This window comes from Bombina bombina, chromosome 11, assembly GCF_027579735.1.
Source record: "Bombina bombina isolate aBomBom1 chromosome 11, aBomBom1.pri, whole genome shotgun sequence".
Lineage (NCBI taxonomy): Eukaryota > Metazoa > Chordata > Amphibia > Anura > Bombinatoridae > Bombina > Bombina bombina.
This window is the reverse complement of record NC_069509.1, coordinates 171,138,415-171,163,227: the sequence shown is the minus strand read 5'-3', so window position 1 is coordinate 171,163,227 and position 24,813 is coordinate 171,138,415. Positions and strand designations below refer to the sequence as shown.

The 24,813-nt window shown below is 37.6% G+C and overlaps 1 protein-coding gene across 1 annotated transcript in view; it reads right to left on the bottom strand.

The window, feature by feature from the left end:
- Nucleotides 1-10,656: 10,656 nt before the first annotated feature.
- CYTH3 (cytohesin 3) overlaps nt 10,657-24,813 on the bottom strand; it is a 336,872-nt gene continuing 322,715 nt past the window's right edge. The window contains exon 13 of the mRNA XM_053694552.1: nt 10,657-14,572. Coding sequence (XP_053550527.1) covers nt 14,500-14,572 — 73 coding nt within the window. The 3' untranslated portion in view covers nt 10,657-14,499. The remainder of the gene's footprint in view (nt 14,573-24,813) is intronic.

The window sequence follows — 24,813 nt, the reverse complement described above, 5'->3', positions numbered from 1 at the left end:
TACAGGGGGAGTGGAAATAGACATAACTTTTTCAATTTAATTAACAAAAATGTACTACTAATTTGAAGTTCAGACTAAGTGCTTGTCTTCTTATCATGTCTTTGTTGATTATGCAAATCTACAGTGTTGACTGGTCCTTTAAGTAAAACCGGGGAAATGATTGAAACTAGGCTCTGGTAAAAGGTAACTGTGAACCCATCTGGTCCCAGGGCTTTATGGGGTGTAAGGTTTCCTAATGCCGTTTTAGTTTCTTCTAATGTAAATGGGCCTCGAGTTCAGTTCTAGCTTCAGGGGGCAAGGTGGGCAAATCAAGTCCCTCTAAAAACTCCCGGATAACATTGGGGCTTGCTTTAGTAGTTTTCACGGAGTCTTCTAAATTGTACAGGGAAGTGTAGTACTCTGCAAATGCTTCGCCTATCTCTTTTTGGTGAGTGGGCCTTACCTCTAGATGTTTTAATTAAGGTGATCTGCTGTTGCTGCATGCGCTTGCGAAGCTTGTTCGCAAGTAACCTATCCGCTCTGTTGCCCTTATAGTAGTATGTTTGTTGCAGCTTATGGAGGTGTTCTTGTACTCTCAAGGTTTCGCGTCTAGAGATTTCCTCCCTAATTAGTCCTAACTGTTGGGCTATTAGTGGCCCAGGGTTCATCTTATTTGTTGTCTCGAGTGTGTGGAGTTCTCCATATAATTTAGCTAAAGAAGATCCCGCCATTTTACGGGATTTTGCTGTTTTTTTAATGAAGTACCCTCTAAGGTATGCCTTTAAAATGAGTTTTTGTCTATCTTTTCTCCTACCACCATAATTTCCAAATCCAAAAATATTGCACATTTCTTACTAAAATTCAGCTAGATTACGAGTTTTGAGCACTATAGGGAAATTAACGACCGCCACAAAAACGGCGGTATTTCACCTCCCTATAGCGCTGCTATTACAGGTTTTGAAAAATCCGGCTTGTGCAGGCGATATGGTGGCATTGAGCTCCATACCGCACCAAAATACAAGCGGTGTTTTGACGTGCTCGTGCACGATTTCCCAATAGACATCAATGGGGAGAGTCGGCTAAAAAAAAGCCTAACACCTGCGATTGCGGAAACAAAAGCTCCGTAACGCAGCCCCAGTGATGTCTATGGGAAAAAAAAGGTTATGTTTAAACCTAACACCCTAACATAAAAACCACGTCTAAACACCCCTAATCTGCCGCCCCCGACATCGCGCAACCTACATAATGTTATTAAACCCTAATCTGCTGCCCCTAACATCGTCGCCACCTAAATACACTTATTAACCCCTAATCTGCCGCCCTTAACATCGCCGCCACCTACATTACAGTTATTAACCCCTAATCTGCTGCCCCTAACATCGCCGCCACCAAAATAAACATATTAACCCCTAATCTGCCGCCCTTAACATCGCCGCCACCTACATTACAGTTTTTGACCCCTAATCTGCTGGCACGAACATCGCTGCCACCTACCTACACTTATTAGCCCCTAATCTGCCGCCCCCAATGTCGACGCCACTATACTAAAGTTATTAACCCCTAAACCTCTGGCCTCCCACATCACTAACACTACATAAATATATTAACCCCTAAAACTAACCCTAAGCATAAAGTCTAACCCTAACGTAACCCTGAACCTAACCCTAACACCCCCTAACTTAAATATAATAAAAATGAATCTAAATAAAACTTACAATTATTACCTAAAATAACCTATTTAAAACTAAATACTTACCTGTAAAATAAAACCTAAGCTAGCTACAAAATAACTAATAGTTACATTGTAGCTAGCTTAGGTTTTATTTTTATTTTACAGGTAAGTTTGTATTTATTTTAACTAGGTAGACTAGTTAGTAAATAGTTATTAACTATTTACTAACTACCTAGTTAAAATAAATACAAAGTTACCTGTAAAATAAAACCTAACCTGCCTTACACTACAAACTAACATTACAATAAAATAAAAAAAGTAAATTAATCAAATACAATTATCTAAATTACAAAAAAAATACACTAAATTACACAAAATAAAAAATGAAATTATCAAAAATAAAAACAAATTACTCTTAATCTAATAGCCCTATCAAAAAAAAAAAACCCCAAATAAAAAAATCCCTAGCCTACACTAAACTGCCAATAGCCTTTTGCAGGGCATTGCCCCAAATAAATAATCTCTTTTACCTGTAAAAAAAAAAAATACAAACACTCCCAACAGTAAAACCCACCACCTACACAGCCAAACCCCCCAAATAAAAACCTATCTAAATAAACCCAAGCTAACCATTGCCCTAAAAAGGGCATTTGGAAGGGCATTTAGCTCTTTTACATTGCCCAAAACCCTACTCTAAAAATACAACCCACCCAATAAACCCTTAAAAAAACCTAACACTAACCCTCGATGATCCACTTACAGTTTTCAAAGACCGGACATCCATCCTCATCCAGGCGGCAGAAGTCTTCATCCAAGCAGGCAGAAATCCTCAATCAAAGCCGGCAGAAGTCTTCATCCAAGTGGGCAGAAGTCCTCATCCAAGCGGGCAGAAGTCCTCATCAAAGCCGGCAGAAGTCCTCATCCAGACGGCATCTTCTATCTTCATTCATCCGGCGCGGAGCGGGTCCATCTTCAAGACATCCGGCGCAGAGTATCCTCTACTTTCAATCGCCGCTGTAGAATGAAGTTTCTCTTTAAGTGACGTCATCCAAGATGGCGTCCCTTACATTCCAAATGGCTGATAGAATTCTATCAGCTAATAGGAATTAAAGGTGAAAAAATCCTATTGGCTGTTGCAATCAGCCAAAAGGATTGAGCTTTCATCCTGTTGGCTGATCCAATCAGCCAATAGGATTGAGCTTACATTCTATTGGCTGATTGGAAAGCTAAATGCCTCTTTCAGGGCAATGGTTAGCTTAGGTTTATTTAGATAGAATTTTATTTGGGGGGTTTGGTTGTGTGGGGGTGGGTTTTACTGTTGGGGGGGTTGTTTGTATTTTTTTTACATGTAAAAGAGCTCATTTCTTTGGGGGCTTTTTTTAGGGCTATTGGCAGTTTAGTGTAGGCTAGGTTTTTTTTATTTTGGGGGGCTTTTTTATTTTTATAGGGCTATTAGATTAGGAGTAATTTATTATTTTGGATAATTTCGTTTTTTATTTTATGTAATTTAGTGTTTATTTTTTTGTAATTTAGATAATTGTATTTGATTAATTAATTTGTTTTATTGTAATGTTAGTTTGTAGTGTAAGGCAGGTTAGGTTTTATTTTACAGGTAACTTTGTAACTACCCATCCAAATGCCCTTTTCAGGGCAATGGTTAACTTAGGTTTATTTAGATAGGTTTTTATTTGGAGGGTTTGGATGTGTGGGTGGTGGGTTTTACTGTTGGGGGGTGTTTGTATTTTTTTTACAGGTAAAAGAGCTGATTTCTTTAGGGCAATGCCCCGCAAAAGGTAATTTAGTGTATTTTTTTGTAATTTAGATAATCGTATTTGATTAATTTCATTTTTTTATTTTATTGTAATGTTAGTTTGTAGTGTAAGGCAGGTTAGGTTTTATTTTACAGTTAAGTTTGTATTTATTTTAACTAGGTAGTTAGTAAATAGTTAATAACTATTTACTAACTAGTCTATCTAGTTAAAATAAATACAAACTTAACTGTGAAATAAAAATAAAACCTAAGCTAGATACAATGTAACTATTAGTTATTTTGTAGCTAGCTTAGGTTTTATTTTACAGGTAAGTTTGTATTTAGTTTTAAATAGGTTATTTAGGTAATAATTGTAAGTTTTATTTAGCTTTAGTTTAATTATATTTAAGTTAGGAGGTGTTAGGGTTAGACTTAGGGGTACGTTAGGGTTAGGTTTAGGGGGTTAATATATTTATGTAGTGATGTGGGAGGGTGGCGATTTAGGGGTTAATAGTTTAAGTATATTTCGTTGTGGGGGGCTTGCGGCTTAGGGGTTAATAGGTTTATTATAGCGGGCGGACGGCAGATTAGGGGGTAATTATATTTAAATAGTGTTTCCGATGAGGGAAGGCGGCGGTTTAGGGGTTAATAGGTTTATTATAGCGGCAACGATGTTGGAGAGCGGCAAAATAGGGGTTAATACATTTTTTAAGTGGCGGTGATGTCCAGAGCAGCAGATTAGGAGTTAATTCATTTATTATAGTGTTTGTGATGCGGGAGGGCCTCGGTTTAGGGGTTAATAGGTAGTTTATGGGTGTTAGTGTACTTTTTAACACTTTAGTTATGATTTTTATGCTACAGCTTTGTAACGTAAAACTCATAACTACTGACTTTAGATGGCGGTACGGATCTTGTCGGTATAGGGTGTACCGCTCACTTTTTGGCCTCCCAGGCAAAGTGTATTACTGGCACTATGTAAGACCCATTGAAAAAGGACTTTTTAAAAAGTGCGGTACTGAAGTTGCGCGACGTCCAAAAAGGTGTGCAGTACATCTATACCTGCAGGACTTGTAATAGTGGCGCTAGGGAAAAAGCAGTGTTATGAAGCATAACGCTGCTTTTTCACTCATAACGCTAAACTCGTAATCTAGCTGATTGTGCGTAAAAACCAAACCTTTAGAGTTATTATTCATATTGTCAAATAGTTGCATAAGTCCTGTCTCAGGTCCTCGCCAAATGATCAAAAGATCATCTATATATCTTTTATATAGTACAAGGTTTGCACCATAGCCATTATCCTTAAAGAAAATTTCTTCCCAATCACCCATAAAAAGGTTAGCATAGCTAGGTGCAAACCTCGTACCCATCGCTGTGCCCTCTATGGGGCCGATTTATCAAAGCGTCAATCTCTGTATATTCGCTGGAGTCAATATGCTCGCCAGACATTGCTGCCCCCCTCCTTATTTATTAAAAAGTCTGTCAAAAACACACGCGCGTCAAGTACGGAGTGATGAGCATCGGACTGTTTATAAATAAGAGTCATCGATGTTGTGGATATTTTGTTTTTTCAAACTTTATTTATACCATATCATTACTGTCCATGAACAAGCACATTTCTCTAAAGCTAATCTTTTATTGTTCATCTGTTAATATCCAAGAATTAGCTAGATTTATACCTGAACAAACAATATCTCATTGTTTTATTCATTTGTTATACAAAACATCTGATATATGATATTTTCACATAAATTAATGTGTATTTTTATTTATAGAAATCATGATATGACTATCTCATGTTTTTTCTTTTTTAAAAAAAAATGATTATTAATGCTAGAATTTGTACATATATCTTTGCACATACTTGTATATATATATATATATATATATATATATATATATATATATATATGTGTGTGTGTGTGTGTGTGTGTGTGTTATGTCAGAAATCTTTTCCAAACATATTTACATGTCCCTAAATTTTATTTTGTTCTAAACAATGCTGTCTTTCATATCTCTGTGTTAATTTATACCACTATATGTATATAGTGTAAATATATTATTATTCTGAGGAAGAATAATTGCAAATATAACATGTAATCAGGGTATCATAGGTATTTATTTGCAAACAATGGATATTTTAAGAGCTGGGACAGTTTTCTCTCTGCACATGTGTAACCCTTCCTAATTGCAGTGTAGTTTTAAATACCACCCCTACACAGGTGTTATAATATGGGCTGGCATATGAGATCACATTCCTTAATGAAAATGAAATTCAAGAAAAGGATGAAAAACACTGAAAATATCATGACAGTAAAGAGGTGATTTTAATGTCTGCTGTATCTGATTCATCACAGTTTTTTAAGATTATATTGAATCAAACATCAATCGATTTTTAAAATCATTGTCAAACATATTACACTGTGTGTCCTAATGTCATCATCAATGTTTAACTTTAATACTAATTTCAGATATACATACCTTCAAAGTATAATACACAATCTAACAAATGGCACTTACAAGTTCTGATGAGTGATCAATGACACAAGTAAATCAAGCAATTTGATTAGTTAGTGATAGTATAAAATGTATATTTAAATTAGATTGGCTGATGTCATAAATTATGTGATTATGCATTTCCCAATCAAAAGTGGTGGAAAATTTCACTAATGTGTGGGTTGTTTAGGAGTTTGAGTATTGCGTCAAATTTGGTCCAGAATGCAGTGGGACGTTAAACATGGTGAAATTAGATTGATCAAAAAAGGTTAGCTATAGTATGTAATGTATTTATTTCATTTTTATCCCTATATCTACTATATATATATATATATATATATATATATATATATATATATATATATATATATATTAGTCCTGCTGCCAGACAGACATTACCTGTCATTAAAACTTTTTTTGATTGGGAAATGCATAATCACATGATATTATTTAAAATATTATTTAGATACTGAACATACGTCTTTGTAGTCTGTGTGATTTAGAAAGAGTATACAATTGTAATCAACTTTCTAATTTACATAAATATGTAATAAGCTTCATTCTCTTGCAGCATTTAACATAAACTTTTTGGGTTTTTAGACTCCCATTGATTTCTATGGCATTCCCGGCCTCAAGAGTGTCGGTTTGAACGATAGGTACGCTGCGGCAGAAAAGACGCGAGCATACCTGTTGAATGTTTGATAAATTGGGTCAAACAGAGTCGAATGTAAATTCGAAACATCTGGAACGACGCAAGCATCAATCTGCGTCGGATTGAGATCGCGGGAGCGTATATAATGTCACACATTTCAACATTTGACAATGTTGATGCTTTGTTAATTACGGCAGATTCAATTTGTGTCGAATATGACGCAAGATTCAAGCAGATTCCATCGTATTATCAGTCGAAGCTTTGATAAATCGGCCCCTATGTTTAGAAAATATTTTCCATCAAATGCAAAGTGGTTATTTTCTAATATAAAGCTCATACCTTTCAAAATGAACTCTCCTTTTTAAGGTAATTTTCCACTGCCTCTATTCCCATTTTGTGATTTATTACAGTATAAAGCGACGTTACATCACACAAGTAGCCACTATAATGTTTTCTTCCCATTTTAAATCGAAAATATTTTGTACTTGAGTGGAGTCTCTAAGGCAGTGCTTTCCAAACTGTGTGTCGGGACACACTAGTGTGTCGGCAGCAGTGTGTAGGTGTGTCCCTGCTTCAGCACAATTTTTTTTTTTTTGGGGGGGTTTCTGACTTTCCGCCTGCCTGCTACGCATATCACATGGTTGACACGTTATTGATACCTAGGGGGTCACAGATCATCTTAACCTATTTGCGCAGCTCAGTGGGAACTGAAACTATTCCAATTGGCGGCACGTTGGCTCCTGACTGCACGTGTAGTCTCCTTAATTGGCTTGTGACTGCATGTGTAGTCAGTGAGTGGGACAGCAGTGTGTTTGCAGCATGGGCAGTAGTCAATCAGACTCACTGAGCTCTGAGGGCTGCAGCTTAAACACTGAGCTGAAGTCAGTGGAATTTTTTTTGCAGCTAGCTCCCAGTAGTGCATTGCTGCTCCTGCTCTTGATATATGGATAGGAAGTGGAAGCTTAAAAACGCTTGATGATGAAATGCGTCTTTATCTAATATTCCAACAAATATTCAGAAATTGTGTTCATCCCATCAACCTCATACAGCCCATTAAAATAGTAAGTAGCTTTTGGTGTAGTTATTAAAAACTTTTTTTTAATTCTTGTACATACATACTGTTACTTGTAAATACATTTAGTTATATCATTTATGTATGTGTCGTATCTCTTAAAACAAGTTAGTTTAACCTCCTGTTTGCTAGTACAACCGATTTACTGTGTCACGAAATGATGTAGGTCTAAAAAGTGTGTCACCAACATGAAAAGTTTGGAAAGCTCTGCTCTAAGGTATGAGTCTAGACTCTTCACATGTTTCTGAAGATATTTGGCCACATATTGAGACAGATTTGCAGAAAGGGAATCGATACCAGAGATTATTGGTCCTAGGGGGGTTGACCAGATCTTTATATGAATTTTCGTCAAGAAATAGAATATTTTAATTTTTGGGAATTTAGGTGTTAAAAAAGTATATTCTCTCTCATTTAGGGCCCCTGATTTCTTAAGCCCTATAAAAGGACCTACACATCTGCCTAGACTTATCTTGATAAAGTCCATCATAAGGTGAAACGCGTTGAAGGTTAAGGCAGTGTAACTTTGGATGGTGAAGTTTACGACACTCAGTTGTCCACTTTAATATCCCAGAAATGTATAACCCGGGTTATGGACTCTGTTATTTTATATTTTTAAAGTGGTATATATTGTTACTTGTGTGCATAAATCACTAAGAGCAGGTAATTACAACAAGGAAATTGCGCAGCTTACACTCTACAAGCAGATACTATCCCAAGTATAAGCCACATAGAGGAGCAGTGTAAACAGCTGACACCTGAAAGGAATCCTCCCCGTGACGAAACTAAGACAGTCACATGTGTGAGTACTGTGTGTCAAGGAGAAAGGTTAATAGTAGCGAAAGTAAAACGGACTCCTACGAAGAAGCAGAATACATTGGTGATAAACAGGTACCGAGGTTTAGCATTGCTTTGGGGACTATGATATGTGCTAGATTCGCATAAAATCTGTGATTACCAAAGAAAAAGGCCTTATATTTGCTGTTTGAGAACGGACTGTTACTATTGTTTTAACCTTATGGTGGTGCTCGATAAGTAGTGAACTAATGGCAGAGCTGTTGATTCACATAGACACACAAGTGGTTTGGAGTGAGTTTTTATAATACTGTTCCTATGATGTTTGAGTAGTTTTGTACTATATTGCAGTGATTGTATTTTTATTTGAGGGAGACGTTCAATTTTATACACGTGTGGTTTTTATGCCCAAACATATGTTTTTGTAATATCCTGTTTGTTTTTCTCTGGGTGGCACAGACCCTTCAAATGACAATTATTTTATTGCAAATATCAGGTCACCCCATGACTTTTGTTAAGATTGCTTCCAATTGAGTAGGCCTCTTCATTACAAGATCTTGATTCACATAAGTTTCCCTGGGGCCTTTTACACAGAAGAGATTAACTGTGGGTTTAAACATATAAATTATCCTTAATTCAAAAATGCTTAAAAACGAATCCGCTATTATGAAAAGTACATGCAACTACAAGACCTGACGTGTTTCCACTTAACAAGCTGTATTCATAACCAGCCGTGGTATGAAATGCATCACACATATTTGCATGTACTTTTGATAACAGCTGATTTCTCTAACAACAGATTCTGTGTATATTGTTATAAGAACAGAATCTGAATTATTTGTTTTTACGGTTACCATATAGAGTGCAAAGACTCAGTTTCCCAGAAGCACCTTGTTTACTGCATTGTCACAGTGCTGCTATGAAAAGTGGAAGGTATTGGCTTCCCAGAGAGCTGCATCAGTAGTTACATTTCATTAAGTACCTTTGCTTCTTGTGGTTTCAGTGTGAATTTCAAATCCAGATGTCAGGGTTGGAGCAGGATTAAGATACTAAACTGCTGTTGAGTAACAAAAATAACTTGCAGCCAGTGTGCCCTATACACATGCTATATACGGTCTTTACATATATGTAATAGACTTAGCTCTGCTTACTGAGCATGTTTATTTATTTTTGCTTTAACTGTGTGTATGAGTTCAGTGGGGTGCCTTTAGTGAGGCACAGTATCCTCCTTCCTACAGCATGTTCGCAGGGGCTGAACTATCATTGGTGCAGCTGCTGGGGAGGGGGCATAACAGTCAGTCTGTACATAGGCATGTGCAGAATGTGTTTAATTCTTAGGGGAGCCTTTTATTAGGGCAGGTTGTCTGTCCTTAAAATTATTATACATAGCAGCATGATATTACTATTGCTTACCTTTCGAATTACCTTTGGTGGGCCTAAAACATTTTTTTGAACCCGGGCCTTCTATTGAGTAGGTCTGCTACTGTGTGTTAGGCAGTTTCAAGTTTAGATTACTATTCACTTCCTGTATTTTGCCCGTTTGTATAAACATAAAAATTGGTTCCAGCCTTGCATATGTTTAAAAACGGACCTTTATTCTTACTTCATATCTGGCTAATTTTGTTGCTATTCTGTACTTGGACCCTGATATGAAGTAAGAATAAAGGTTCCTTTTTAAACATATGCGAGGCTGGAACCACTTTTTATGTTTATGCATGTGTAAGTGGCTAATCCTGTGTGCCATACCTGAAAAGTTTGGTGCTGTTCACCACAATTTAATTTTGCCCATTTTGTAACCTGCACCTATGGCAACACATCTGCTCCTAATACATTGCAAGGCAAATTTAAGCTTTACAGTTTTAGACTGGGCTTTTAAGAGTAACAGAGGGCCCATCTCCATTTGCCTGTATGGAGGATTCAAGGCAAGAACAATCCTGCATTATAAACAAAGTATGGCCTTGGTCCATATTTCCCCATGGTAAAAATAAAAATATATACTAATGGTTTAGGGCCTGCAGGGAATCATACCATGAGTATGGTCTGGGGAGACCATTGCAGTGCTAGTATTTAGCACAAGTAGAGACTAAACTGATGACGTCTGATCTCAAGTGTAAAGCTGCTTACACAGTTGTGCGCCATATACATAGAACATGAGGAAACCTAGCACAGATGGTTTTACACAATGCACAACTGTTTGCGCTACAGTATAGAATTAACTTTCTGCCAATAACAAGAAACAGTCAACATTACTTTTAATAATACTTCATTATTGTTCATGAAAGCTAATAACAGTATTTGCTTTATCCATTTATATTGAGTCGTATACTTTTGAAAGATACAGAATTCTTCATGCAAAGAACTAGTTTACATGTTTTTTTCACATAGGCAAACATAATATACAACTGTACAGTATATACATCTTAAAATTATAGTTCAATGCAAAATATAAACATTTTGAATTTTCTAAAATAAATAAGATAATGGTAAACACATTAATGTCATTTCTGGTCTATAAATGACCTATTAGAACATATGTATAAAGGCATTTTACTGAACATGCTCCTCTCAGATACAAACATTGTATTGTAAAAGCACAAATTATTAAATGACATAAAAAAGTTAACTTGTTTTCTGAGAGCAAGATTTAGGCCAGCTGAATCTTGACCTTTACATTTTTTTTATTTTATTTTTTGCAAGTTTTTGCCATATGGTTTCCAAAGAAAGAACAAATATGAAAAACACAAATGCTGGTAAAGAAGTCTGAAAGTGTGACAAACACTGAACACAAAAAGACGGCTATACTTCTAAATTATCAGTCCCACTAAGGCCATTGCAATTTTTGCTTTACATAGTATTAAAAAGCACCATGGGAAGTGGGTTTAATATGAACTATGGGACGGGTGTTTAAGGCAAAATTACTAAAATATTTGTTGAAATATTAAAAAGAGCTATTTCCTGTCTGAGAACAGCATGCATGATTGGATGCATTTGTCAAAGCTGTGATCTTTAAGGAGCAAAGAGATTGGTTATCATGCATGTTAATGAAATTAAGAATATTTCATTTAATTTTTAATTTAGTAGTTAACATAGTTATTCTGTAGCACAAGCATATATTTCTACACTTTTTGGCTTAGCTTCTCCATTTTACTGAAAGTAAATAAAATATTGTACAGATCCTGATTGCCAGAAATAATGTCTGCAGCTAAATAAATTAAAGTCTTACTTAAGGGACATGATACCCAAATGTTGAAACACTTGAAAGTGATGCAGCATAGCTTTAAAAAGACGACTAGAAAATATCACCTGAATATCTATATAAAAAAGGGACATATTTACCTCAAAATTTCTTAAGTATTCACACCCCACTGTAAAGAGACTAGGCAGCCAATCAGAATGCTAGTCCCAGGACTTGCAAGGGAGTGTGCATCTGTTATGTGCAGCACAGTCATGTTATTTTCCTATTCAGTTTAAGGAAGTTTACTATGAAATCTCATATTTTAGTGAAATCTCATGAGATCACAGCAAAACAATTCATGACCTCAGCACTGCTGATGCTAATTGGCTATTTTTTCCCTCCCAACTTGTAGCTGGACAGTAGCTAAAGGTATATGTTCACAGAGCACTTACTCTAGTGAGCTGAAGAAATTGTGAGGTAAATATCGTCCCTTTTTTTATTGTTTTACCTTTCAACTTTTGAAAATCCCTTTAATAAAATGTATCACGTGCCTTTGCACAAGAGACTATTGGGGGGGTATCCACAATACAAAGGAGCCATTACTCTATTTGAGTAAACATCACAGTTAAGGAATGAATCCTTTTCAAAACTATGGGTTGTGGCATTTTATCTGCAAATTACAATTTAAACTTAGGATCCAACAACGCAAACTAGAGATATTCACACTGTGTACAGGATATTTCTTTTAATGATAGCAAGGATGATACCGAAATATTAAACATTGCAAATGCATCTCAACTGGACTGCCTTTAGAGTACCATTCCATTTCTATAGCTGCCATTAAAACAACTAAAGGTTTGTTAATATGATTCATATTATACTAAAAAAAAATCTGTTTCAATTACAGTATTTTAGTTCAGTTGTAGGTAAATTAGTTATTTGCAACACAAAACTTGGGGGGAAATGCAGTTTTAAATAGGCCATTTTAAAGGGCCAATCTCTGCAAAAGAAAATAATAAGTGTGTGTATTTATATATTATTTCCCTATCTCATTTACTGTTCTTTCTTTAAAATAAAATAAATGGCTATTTATCATGTTCCTTAGAGCTTATCTTTTCCTTCCGTTCCACCACCCTCTAATTGTGACAGAAAGTTTAAACAAAGTCACTTTCTGAGAACAAATAAAGTTGTTAATTCAGTGGTAAAAATAGCAATTGGGAAGTCAGATCCCTGTCTAAACATAACAGTTGATTGGTAATGAATAAGACATTTTATACTCAAAGATAAATACAAATACTAAATATTTTTTAAAGGCATAATGGACAGATATGGACCTATCCTTTACGTTTTAACAATATGCTTGTCTACCCTAATAGTCATTCTTGACTTATCTCGGCTCCCTTTTTCTTTTAAGAAACTCAAATGCAATAATATAGATCTAAATGTTGGACCAGGTGGTCACTGCTTTCTCAAGAGAAAAAAAAAATGACCATATCAGCTCTTCTAAAAACAGTGGTTAAATAAACCTTCAGGGTGTTGAGGAGCTAAAATGTGTTATACAAAAATACGGAAAACTTTAATGCTGTCGGCATTCAGCGAGGTCTGTCGGACATGATACACTACAGCGTATCATGTTGGAACAGACATTGATAAATCGGCCCCCAAAAATGAGACAGGTCTCTACAGAGGCACAATATTTGTAATGTTACCAGATGCTTTAACTGCAGTGCAGATATTTTTCATTTAATAATATTGATCTGATGTCACTTGTAGATTCCAGGTTATACTCAAGTCAACGGTCAAGCTCCTTTTAACAGTCAACTGTTAGCAGGCACACATTTCTATTACACAGTGTTGTCATTGGTATTTCCAGTGGGTAATACTTTTCGTTTGAATAATCCTGCACAAGTACATTTGCATAAGGGTGACTTCATGCAGCATCAGCTGGAAACTATAACTGTTATTGATCTAAATACATTTGCTTGCATTTCTATATGGATATTCTCAAATTTACTCAAAACATAACATGAGCTGATATTGGTGCTGACAGTGAAATGAACGACATTCCTAGGAATATCCCAGCTAGGTGAAGATCATTAGAAATTGCATAAAGGCCTAGCTCCCTGTACTGGGAAATGGAGGGAAAAAACTAATATTTAGATATTTAAACTAACGCCTTGAAGAAATATTAACAATATATACTGTAGTAACCTATTATTAATGCAGCACAAATTAAGGACAGTTTAAAGGGACAGTCTACACCAGAATTTGTTTTTGTTTTTTAAAGATAATCCCTTTATTACCCATTCCCCAGTTTTGAATAACCAACACAGTTATATTAATATACTTTTAACCTCTGTGATTATCTTGTATCTAAGCGTCTGCAAACTTCCCCTTTATTTCAGTTCTTGTGACAGACTTGCAGTTTAGCCAATCAGTGCCTGCTCCCAGATAACTTCACGTGCACGAGCACAGTGTTATCTATATGAAATAAATGAACTAATACCCTCTAGTGGTGAAAAACTGTTAAAATGCATTCTGAAAAGAGGTGGCCTTCAAGGTCTAAGAAATTAGCATATGAACCTCCTAGGTTTAGCTTTCAACTAAGAATACCAAGAGAACAAAGCAAAATTGGTGATAAAAGTAAATTGGAAAATTGTTTAAAATTACATGCCCTATCTGAATTATGAAAGTTTATTTTGGCCTAGACTGTCCCTTTAAGGGTGATTAATATATTTTTGTCATAGATTTTTTTTTTTAAATGCCTAATGTATTAAAGAATAAAGTGGTCCAATAATACAGTATGTTTGATTTTCTCACTATTTTTTCCCGACCCGTTGGGTGGTGCAACAGTTCATATTCTGCATTAGAATTCAACCCTTCAAACAGGCTTGGTTTCTTGTGGTAGTCACAATTATTTTTTATTGGCAATTCTTCTCTTCCGTGTTGCAAGCATGTCGTAAAAGGGGTCCTTGCTAATGCTGGCTCTGAAACAGAACACAAATATATTTTTATTTTCCAGCGGAAATAAGCAAATGCTTAAGTTCTGCTTATTACTTCATACTTTTTTTGTTTTAAAGTGGTGAAATAACAAAAATAGTTGTTGTGATTGAAGAACTAAGTTTTCAGTTTGTGCTGCAAATGTATCATATAGTTCACTATACAATGCATAACCTCTTCCTCTTGTTAAAGGACCACTAAATGCAGTATAATTGAAGAATTGACAAATACACAATAAAAATTAAATGCAATAACACTTACATTTAATCTTAAAGGGATAGTAAACACCAAAAATGTTATTGTAAAAAAAAGATAGATAATCCCATTATTACCCATTCCCCAGTTTTGCATAACCAACACAGTTATATTAATATATGTTTTACCTCTGTGATTAACTTGTATCTAAGTTTCTGCAGACCGCCCCCTTATTTCAGATCTTTTAAAAGACTTGCATTTCAGGCAATTAGTGCTGACTCTTAAATAACACAATGTTATTTATATGGCACACATGAACTAACCCCCTCTAGCTCTGAAAACTGTCAAATGCATTCAGATAAGAGGCGGCCTTCAAGGGCAAAGAAATAAGCATATGAGCCTCCTAGGTTTAGCTTTCAACTAAGAATATCAAGAGAACAAAGCAAATTTGACATATAAAAGTAAATTAGAAAGTTGTTTAAAATCACATTCCCTATCTGAATCATAAAAGTTGAATTTGGACTTTACTATCCCTTTAAATAAGCGGTACATATATGTATATGTTCTAGCAAATTTCAAAGTTGAACCAATTTTCCCTCCCCCTGTATCACGTGACAGCCATCAGCCAATCACAAAATGCAAATATGTATATACTGTGCACTTTTGCAAATGCTCAGTAGGAGCTGGAGCCTCAAAAAGTGTGCATAGAAAAAAGAATGTGCATGTTTTGCTAATAGAAGTGAATTGGAAAGTTTATTTTAAATTGCATGCTTTATCTGAATCATGAAACTTTATTTTGTACTTTAGTGGCTCAACTTATACACCGTATTAGTGACAGCTATTACTCACATTTTTATACGTCATTTTAGGAATGAAAAATTATTATCTTTGTTCACCAGGTATCAAAAATCTTCTGAATGAACTTACTATGTCCCAAAGCCTTTCTTTCTGTATTCCTTAGGTTCATTGTAAGGGTTAGAAACTTTTGATTCTATACATAAATAACTAACTAATTAAACAGTTAGCAGATATTGTTGGGTTCTGTCTACGCTTTTAGTAAAAAGCATACACTCATGTTCCTAGACTAACTATTATTATTATCGGTTATTTGTAGAGCGTCAACAGATTCCGCAGCGCTAACTATGGCAAGAAACGGAGGCTTGTTTTGTCTTCGCTTTTAGTAAAAAGCATACACATGTTCCTAGACTAACTATGGCAAGAAACGGAGGCTTGTTTTGTCTTCGCTTTTAGTAAAAAGCATACACTCATGTTCCTAGACTAACTATGGCAAGAAACGGAGGCTTGCTTTGTCTTTGCTTTTAGTAAAAAGCATACACTCATGTTCCTAGACTAACTATGGCAAGAAACGGAGGCTTGTTTTGTCTTCGCTTTTCGTAAAAAGCATACACATGTTCCTAGACTAACTATGGCAAGAAACGGAGGCTTGTTTTGTCTTCGCTTTTAGTAAAAAGCATACACTCATGTTCCTAGACTAACTATGGCAAGAAACGGAGGCTTGTTTTGTCTTCGCTTTTAGTAAAAAGCATACACATGTTCCTAGACTAACTATGGCAAGAAACGGAGGCTTGCTTTGTCTTCGCTTTTAGTAAAAAGCATACACTCATGTTCCTAGACTAACTATGGCAAGAAACGGAGGCTTGTTTTGTCTTTGCTTTTAGTAAAAAGCATACACTCATGTTCCTAGACTAACTATGGCAAGAAACGGAGACTTGTTTTGTCTTTGCTTTTAGTAAAAAGCATACACTCATGTTCCTAGACTAACTATGGCAAGAAACGGAGACTTGTTTTGTCTTCGCTTTTAGTAAAAAGCATACACTCATGTTCCTAGACTAACTATGGCAAGAAACGGAGACTTGTTTTGTCTTTGCTTTTAGTAAAAAGCATACACTCATGTTCCTAGACTAACTATGGCAAGAAACGGAGGCTTGTTTTGTCTTCGCTTTTAGTAAAAAGCATACACTCATGTTCCTAGACTAACTATGGCAAGAAACGGAGGCTTGCTTTGTCTTCGCTTTTAGTTCCTAGACTAACTATGGCAAGAAACGGAGGCTTGTTTTGTCTTCGCTTTTAGTAAAAAGCATACACTCATGTTCCTAGACTAACTATGGCAAGAAACGGAGGCTTGTTTTGTCTTCGCTTTTAGTAAAAAGCATACACTCATGTTCCTAGACTAACTATGGCAAGAAACGGAGGCTTGTTTTGTCTTCGCTTTTAGTAAAAAGCATACACTCATGTTCCTAGACTAACTATGGCAAGAAACAGAGGCTTGCTTTGTCTTCGCTTTTAGTAAAAAGCATACACTCATGTTCCTAGACTAACTATGGCAAGAAACGGAGGCTTGTTTTGTCTTCGCTTTTAGTAAAAAGCATACACTCATGTTCCTAGACTAACTATGGCAAGAAACGGAGGCTTGCTTTGTCTTCGCTTTTAGTAAAAAGCATACACATGTTCCTAGACTAACTATGGCAAGAAACGGAGGCTTGTTTTGTCTTCGCTTTTAGTAAAAAGCATACACTTATGTTCCTAGACTAACTATGGCAAGAAACGGAGGCTTGTTTTGTCTTCGCTTTTAGTAAAAAGCATACACTCATGTTCCTAGACTAACTATGGCAAGAAACAGAGGCTTGTTTTGTCTTCGCTTTTAGTAAAAAGCATACACTCATGTTCCTAGACTAACTATGGCAAGAAACTGAGGCTTGTTTTGTCTTTGCTTTTAGTAAAAAGCATACACTCATGTTCCTAGACTAACTATGGCAAGAAACGGAGGCTTGTTTTGTCTTCGCTTTTAGTAAAAAGCACACTCATGTTCCTAGACTAACTATGGCAAGAAACGGAGGCTTGTTTTGTCTTCGCTTTTAGTAAAAAGCATACACATGTTCCTAGACTAACTATGGCAAGAAACGGAGGCTTGTTTTGTCTTCGCTTTTAGTAAAAAGCATACACTCATGTTCCTAGACTAACTATGGCAAGAAACGGAGGCTTGTTTTGTCTTCGCTTTTAGTAAAAAGCATACACATGTTCCTAGACTAACTATGGCAAGAAACGGAGGCTTGTTTTGTCTTCGCTTTTAGTAAAAAGCATACACTCATGTTCCTAGACTAACTATAGCAAGAAACGGAGGCTTGTTTTGTCTTCGCTTTTAGTAAAAAGCATACACTCATGTTCCTAGACTAACTATGGCAAGAAACGGAGGCTTGCTTTGTCTTCGCTTTTAGTAAAAAGCATACACTCATGTTCCTAGACTAACTATGGCAAGAAACAGAGGCTTGTTTTGTCTTCACTTTTAGTAAAAATCATACACTCATGTTCCTAGACTAACTATGGCAAGAAACGGAGGCTTGTTTTGTCTTCGCTTTTAGTAAAAAGCATACACTCATGTTCCTAGACTAACTATGGCAAGAAACGGAGGCTTGTTTTGTCTTCGCTTTTAGTAAAAAGCATACACTCATGTTCCTAGACTAACTATGGCAAGAAACGGAGGCTTGTTTTGTCTTCGCTTTTAGTAAAAAGCATACACTCATGTTCCTAGACTAACTATGGCAAGAAACGGAGGCTTGTTTTGTCTTCGCTTTTAGTAAAAAGCATACACTCATGTTCCTAGACTAACTATGGCAAGAAACGGAGGCTTGTTTTGTCTTCACTTTTAGTAAAAAGCATACACTCATGTTCCTAGACTAACTATGGCAAGAAACAGAGGCTTGCTTTGTCTTCGCTTTTAGTAAAAAGCATACACTCATGTTCCTAGACTAACTATGGCAAGAAACGGAGGCTTGTTTTGTCTTCGCTTTTAGTAAAAAGCATACACTCATATTCCTAGACTAACTATGGCAAGAAACGGAGGCTTGCTTTGTCTTCGCTTTTAGTAAAAAGCATACACATGTTCCTAGACTAACTATGGCAAGAAACGGAGGCTTGTTTTGTCTTCGCTTTTAGTAAAAAGCATACACTCATGTTCCTAGACTAACTATGGCAAGAAACGGAGGCTTGTTTTGTCTTCGCTTTTAGTAAAAAGCACACTCATGTTCCTAGACTAACTATGGCAAGAAACGGAGGCTTGTTTTGTCTTCGCTTTTAGTAAAAAGCATACACTCATGTTCCTAGACTAACTATGGCAAGAAACGGAGGCTTGCTTTGTCTTCGCTTTTAGTAAAAAGCATACACATGTTCCTAGACTAACTATGGCAAGAAACGGAGGCTTGTTTTGTCTTCGCTTTTAGTAAAAAGCATACACTCATGTTCCTAGACTAACTATGGCAAGAAACGGAGGCTTGTTTTGTCTTCGCTTTTAGTAAAAAGCATACACTCATGTTCCTAGACTAACTATGGCAAGAAACAGAGGCTTGTTTTGTCTTCGCTTTTAGTAAAAAGCATACACTCATGTTCCTAGACTAACTATGGCAAGAAACTGAGGCTTGTTTTGTCTTTGCTTTTAGTAAAAAGCATACACTCATGTTCCTAGACTAACTATGGCAAGAAACGGAGGCTTGTTTTGTCTTCGCTTTTAATAAAAAGCACACTCATGTTCCTAGACTAACTATGGCAAGAAACGGAGGCTTGTTTTGTCTTCGCTTTTAGTAAAAAGCATACACTCATGTTCCTAGACTAACTATGGCAAGAAACGGAGGCTTGTTTTGTCTTCGCTTTTAGTAAAAAGCATACACTCATGTTCCTAGACTAACTATGGCAAGAAACGGAGACTTGTTTTGTCTTCGCTTTTAGTAAAAAGCATACACTCATGTTCCTAGACTAACTATAGCAAGAAACGGAGGCTTGTTTTGTCTTTGCATTTAGTAAAAAGCATACACTCATGTTCCTAGACTAACTATGGCAAGAAACGGAGGCTTGTTTTGTCTTCGCTTTTAGTAAAAAGCATACACTCATGTTCCTAGACTAACTATGGCAAGAAACGGAGGCTTGTTTTGTCTTCGCTTTTAGTAAAAAGCATACACTCATGTTCCTAGACTAACTATGGCAAGAAACGGAGGCTTGTTTTGTCTTCGCTTTTAGTAAAAAGCATACACTCATGTTCCTAGACTAACTATGGCAAGAAACAGAGGCTTGTTTTGTCTTCGCTTTTAGTAAAAAACAGAATTTATGCTTACCTGATAAATTACTTTCTCCAACGGTGTGTCCGGTCCACGGCGTCATCCTTACTTGTGGGATATTCTCTTCCCCAACAGGAAATGGCAAAGAGCCCAGCAAAGCTGGCCACATGATCCCTCCTAGGCTCCGCCTACCCCAGTCATTCGACCGACGTACAGGAGGAAATATGCATAGGAGAAACCATATGATACCGTGGTGACTGTAGTTAGAGAAAATAATTCATCAGACCTGATTAAAAAAACCAGGGCGGGCCGTGGACCGGACACACCGTTGGAGAAAGTAATTTATCAGGTAAGCATAAATTCTGTTTTCTCCAACATAGGTGTGTCCGGTCCACGGCGTCATCCTTACTTGTGGGAACCAATACCAAAGCTTTAGGACACGGATGAAGGGAGGGAGCAAATCAGGTCACCTAAATGGAAGGCACCACGGCTTGCAAAACCTTTCTCCCAAAAATAGCCTCTGAAGAAGCAAAAGTATCAAATTTGTAAAATTTGGCAAAAGTGTGCAGTGAAGACCAAGTCGCTGCCTTACATATCTGGTCAACAGAAGCCTCGTTCTTGAAGGCCCATGTGGAAGCCACAGCCCTAGTGGAATGAGCTGTGATTCTTTCAGGAGGCTGCCGTCCGGCAGTCTCATAAGCCAATCGGATAATGCTTTTAAGCCAAAAAGAAAGAGAGGTAGAAGTTGCCTTTTGACCTCTCCTTTTACCAGAATAAACAACAAACAAAGAAGATGTTTGTCTGAAATCTTTAGTGGCCTCTAAATAGAATTTTAGAGCACGGACTACGTCCAAATTGTGTAACAAACGTTCCTTCTTTGAAACTGGATTCGGACACAAAGAAGGTACAACTATCTCCTGGTTAATATTCTTGTTGGAAACAACTTTCGGAAGAAAACCAGGCTTAGTACGCAAAACCACCTTATCTGCATGGAACACCAGATAGGGCGGAGAACACTGCAGAGCAGATAACTCAGAAACTCTTCTAGCAGAAGAAATTGCAACCAAAAACAAAACTTTCCAAGATAATAACTTAATATCTACGGAATGTAAGGGTTCAAACGGAACCCCTTGAAGAACTGAAAGAACTAGATTAAGACTCCAGGGAGGAGTCAAAGGTCTGTAAACAGGCTTGATTCTAACCAGAGCCTGAACAAACGCTTGAACGTCTGGCACAGCTGCCAGCCTTTTGTGAAGTAAAACAGATAACGCAGAGATCTGTCCCTTCAGAGAACTTGCAGATAATCCTTTCTCCAAACCTTCTTGTAGAAAGGATAGAATCTTAGGAATTTTTATCTTGTTCCATGGGAATCCTTTAGATTCACACCAACAGATATATTTTTTCCATATCTTATGGTAAATTTTTCTAGTTACAGGCTTTCTAGCCTGAATCAGAGTATCTATTACAGAATCTGAAAACCCACGCTTTGATAAAATCAAGCGTTCAATCTCCAAGCAGTCAGTTGGAGGGAAACCAGATTCGGATGTTCGAATGGACCTTGAACAAGAAGGTCCTGTCTCAAAGGTAGCTTCCATGGTGGAGCCGATGACATATTCACCAGGTCTGCATACCAAGTCCTGCGTGGCCACGCAGGAGCTATCAAGATCACCGAAGCCCTCTCCTGATTGATCCTGGCTACCAGCCTGGGAATGAGAGGAAACGGTGGGAATACATAAGCTAGGTTGAAGGTCCAAGGTGCTACTAGTGCATCTACTAGAGTCGCCTTGGGATCCCTGGATCTGGACCCGTAACAAGGAACCTTGAAGTTCTGACGAAAGGCCATCAGATCCATGTCTGGAATGCCCCATAATCGAGTTATTTGGGCAAAGATTTCCGGATGGAGTTCCCACTCCCCCGGATGGAATGTCTGACGACTCAGAAAATCCGCTTCCCAATTTTCCACTCCTGGGATGTGGATTGCAGACAAGTGGCAGGAGTGATCCTCCGCCCATTGAATTATCTTGGTCACTTCCTCCATCGCCAGGGAACTCCTTGTTCCCCCCTGATGGTTAATATACGCAACTGTCGTCATGTTGTCTGATTGAAACCTTATGAATTTGGCCTTTGCTAGATGAGGCCAAGCTTTGAGAGCATTGAATATCGCTCGCAGTTCCAGAATGTTTATCGGGAGAAGAGATTCTTCCCGAGACCATAGACCCTGAGCTTTCAGGGGTTCCCAGACCGCGCCCCAGCCCACCAGACTGGCGTCGGTCGTGACAATGACCCACTCTGGTCTGCGGAAGCTCATTCCCTGTGACAGGTTGTCCAGGATCAGCCACCAACGGAGTGAATCTCTGGTCCTTTGATCTACTTGAATCGTCGGAGACAAGTCTGTATAATCCCCATTCCACTGTCTGAGCATGCACAGTTGTAATGGTCTTAGATGAATTTGTGCAAAAGGAACTATGTCCATTGCTGCAACCATCAATCCTATTACTTCCATGCACTGCACTATGGAAGGACGAAGAACAGAATGAAGTACTTGACAAGAGCTTAGAAGTTTTGATTTTCTGACCTCTGTCAGAAAAATCCTCATTTCTAAGGAGTCTATTATTGTTCCCAAGAAGGGAACTCTTGTTGACGGGGAAAGAGAACTTTTTTCTATGTTCACTTTCCATCCGTGAGATCTGAGAAAGGCTAGGACGATGTCCGTATGAGCCTTTGCTTTTGACAGAGACGACGCTTGAATCAAGATGTCGTCCAAGTACGGTACTACTGCAATGCCCCTTGGTCTTAGAACCGCTAGAAGGGACCCTAGTACCTTTGTGAAAATTCTCGGAGCAGTGGCTAATCCGAATGGAAGTGCCACAAATTGGTAATGCTTGTCCAGAAAAGCGAACCTTAGGAACTGATGATGTTCCTTGTGGATAGGAATATGTAGGTACGCATCCTTTAAATCCACCGTGGTCATAAATTGACCTTCCTGGATGGTAGGAAGGATCGTTCAAATGGTTTCCATTTTGAACGATAGAACCCTGAGAAATTTGTTTAGGATCTTGAGATCTAAAATTGGTCTGAATGTTCCCTCTTTTTTGGGAACTATGAACAGGTTGGAGTAAAACCCCATCCCTTGTTCTCCTATTGGAACTGGATGAATTACTCCCATCTTTAACAGGTCTTCTACACAATGTAAGAATGCCTGTCTTTTTATTTGGTTTGAAGATAATTGAGACCTGTGGAACCTTCCCCTTGGGGGTAGTTCCTTGAATTCCAGGAGATAACCTTGAGAAACTATTTCTAGTGCCCAAGGATCCTGAACATCTCTTGCCCAGGCCTGAGCAAAGAGAGAAAGTCTGCCCCCCACCAGATCCGGTCCCGGATCGGGGGCCATCCCTTCATGCTGTTTTGGTAGCAGTGGCAGGCTTCTTGGCCTGCTTACCCTTGTTCCAGCCTTGCATCGGTCTCCAGGCTGGTTTGGGTTGAGAAGTATTACCCTCTTGCTTAGAGGATGTAGAAGTAGAGACTGGTCCGTTTCTGCGAAAGGGACGAAAATTAGGCTTATTTCTAGCCTTAAAAGACCTATCCTGAGGAAGGGCGTGGCCCTTTCCCCCGGTGATGTCTGAAATAATCTCTTTCAAATCAGGACCAAACAGTGTTTTACCCTTGAAAGGGATGTTAAGCAATTTTGTCTTGGAAGACACATCCGCTGACCAAGACTTTAGCCAAAGCGCTCTGCGCGCCACGATAGCAAACCCTGAATTTTTCGCCGCTAATCTAGCTAATTGCAAAGCGGCATCTAGAATAAAAGAGTTAGCCAATTTAAGTGCTTGAACTCTGTCCATAACCTCCTCATACGAAGATTCTTTATTGAGCGACTTTTCTAGTTCTACGAACCAAAAACACGCTGCCGTAGTGACAGGAACAATGCATGAAATTGGTTGTAGAAGGTAACCTTGCTGAACAAACATCTTTTTAAGCAAACCCTCTAATTTTTTATCCATAGGATCTTTGAAAGCACAACTATCTTCTATGGGAATAGTAGTGCGTTTGTTTAGAGTAGAGACCGCCCCCTCGACCTTAGGGACTGTCTGCCATAAGTCCTTTCTGGGGTCGACTATAGGAAATAATTTCTTAAATATAGGGGGAGGAACAAAAGGTATGCCGGGCCTTTCCCATTCCTTATTTACTATGTCCGCCACCCGCTTGGGTATAGGAAAAGCATCAGGGGGCACCGGAACCTCTAGGAACTTGTCCATCTTACATAATTTCTCTGGAATGACCAAATTGTCACAATCATCCAGAGTAGATAATACCTCCTTAAGCAGTGCGCGGAGATGTTCTAATTTAAATTTAAATGTTACAACATCAGGTTCAGCTTGTTGAGAAATTTTTCCTGAATCTGAAATTTCTCCCTCAGACAAAACCTCCCTCCTGGCCCCTTCAGATTGGTGTGAGGGTATGTCAGAAACTTTATCATCAGCGTCCTCTTGCTCTTCAGTGTTTAAAACAGAGCAATCGCGCTTTCTCTGATAAGTAGGCATTTTAGATAAAATATTTGCAATAGAATTATCCATAACAGCCGTTAATTGTTGCATGGTAATAAGTATTGGCGCACTAGATGTACTAGGGGCCTCTTGTGTGGGCAAAACTGGTGTAGACACAGAAGGGGATGATGCAGTACCATGCTTACTCCCCTCATCTGAAGAATCATCTTGGGCAATATTATTATCTGTGGCATCATTGTCCCTACTTTGTTTGGACACTATGTCACAATTATCACATATATTTAAATGGGGAGACACATTGGCTTTCATACATATAGAACATCGCTTATCTGATGGTTCAGACATGTTAAACAGGCTTAAACTTGTCAACAAAGCACAAAAAACGTTTTAAAATAAAACCGTTACTGTCACTTTAAATTTTAAACAGAACACACTTTATTACTGAATATGCGAAAAAGCATG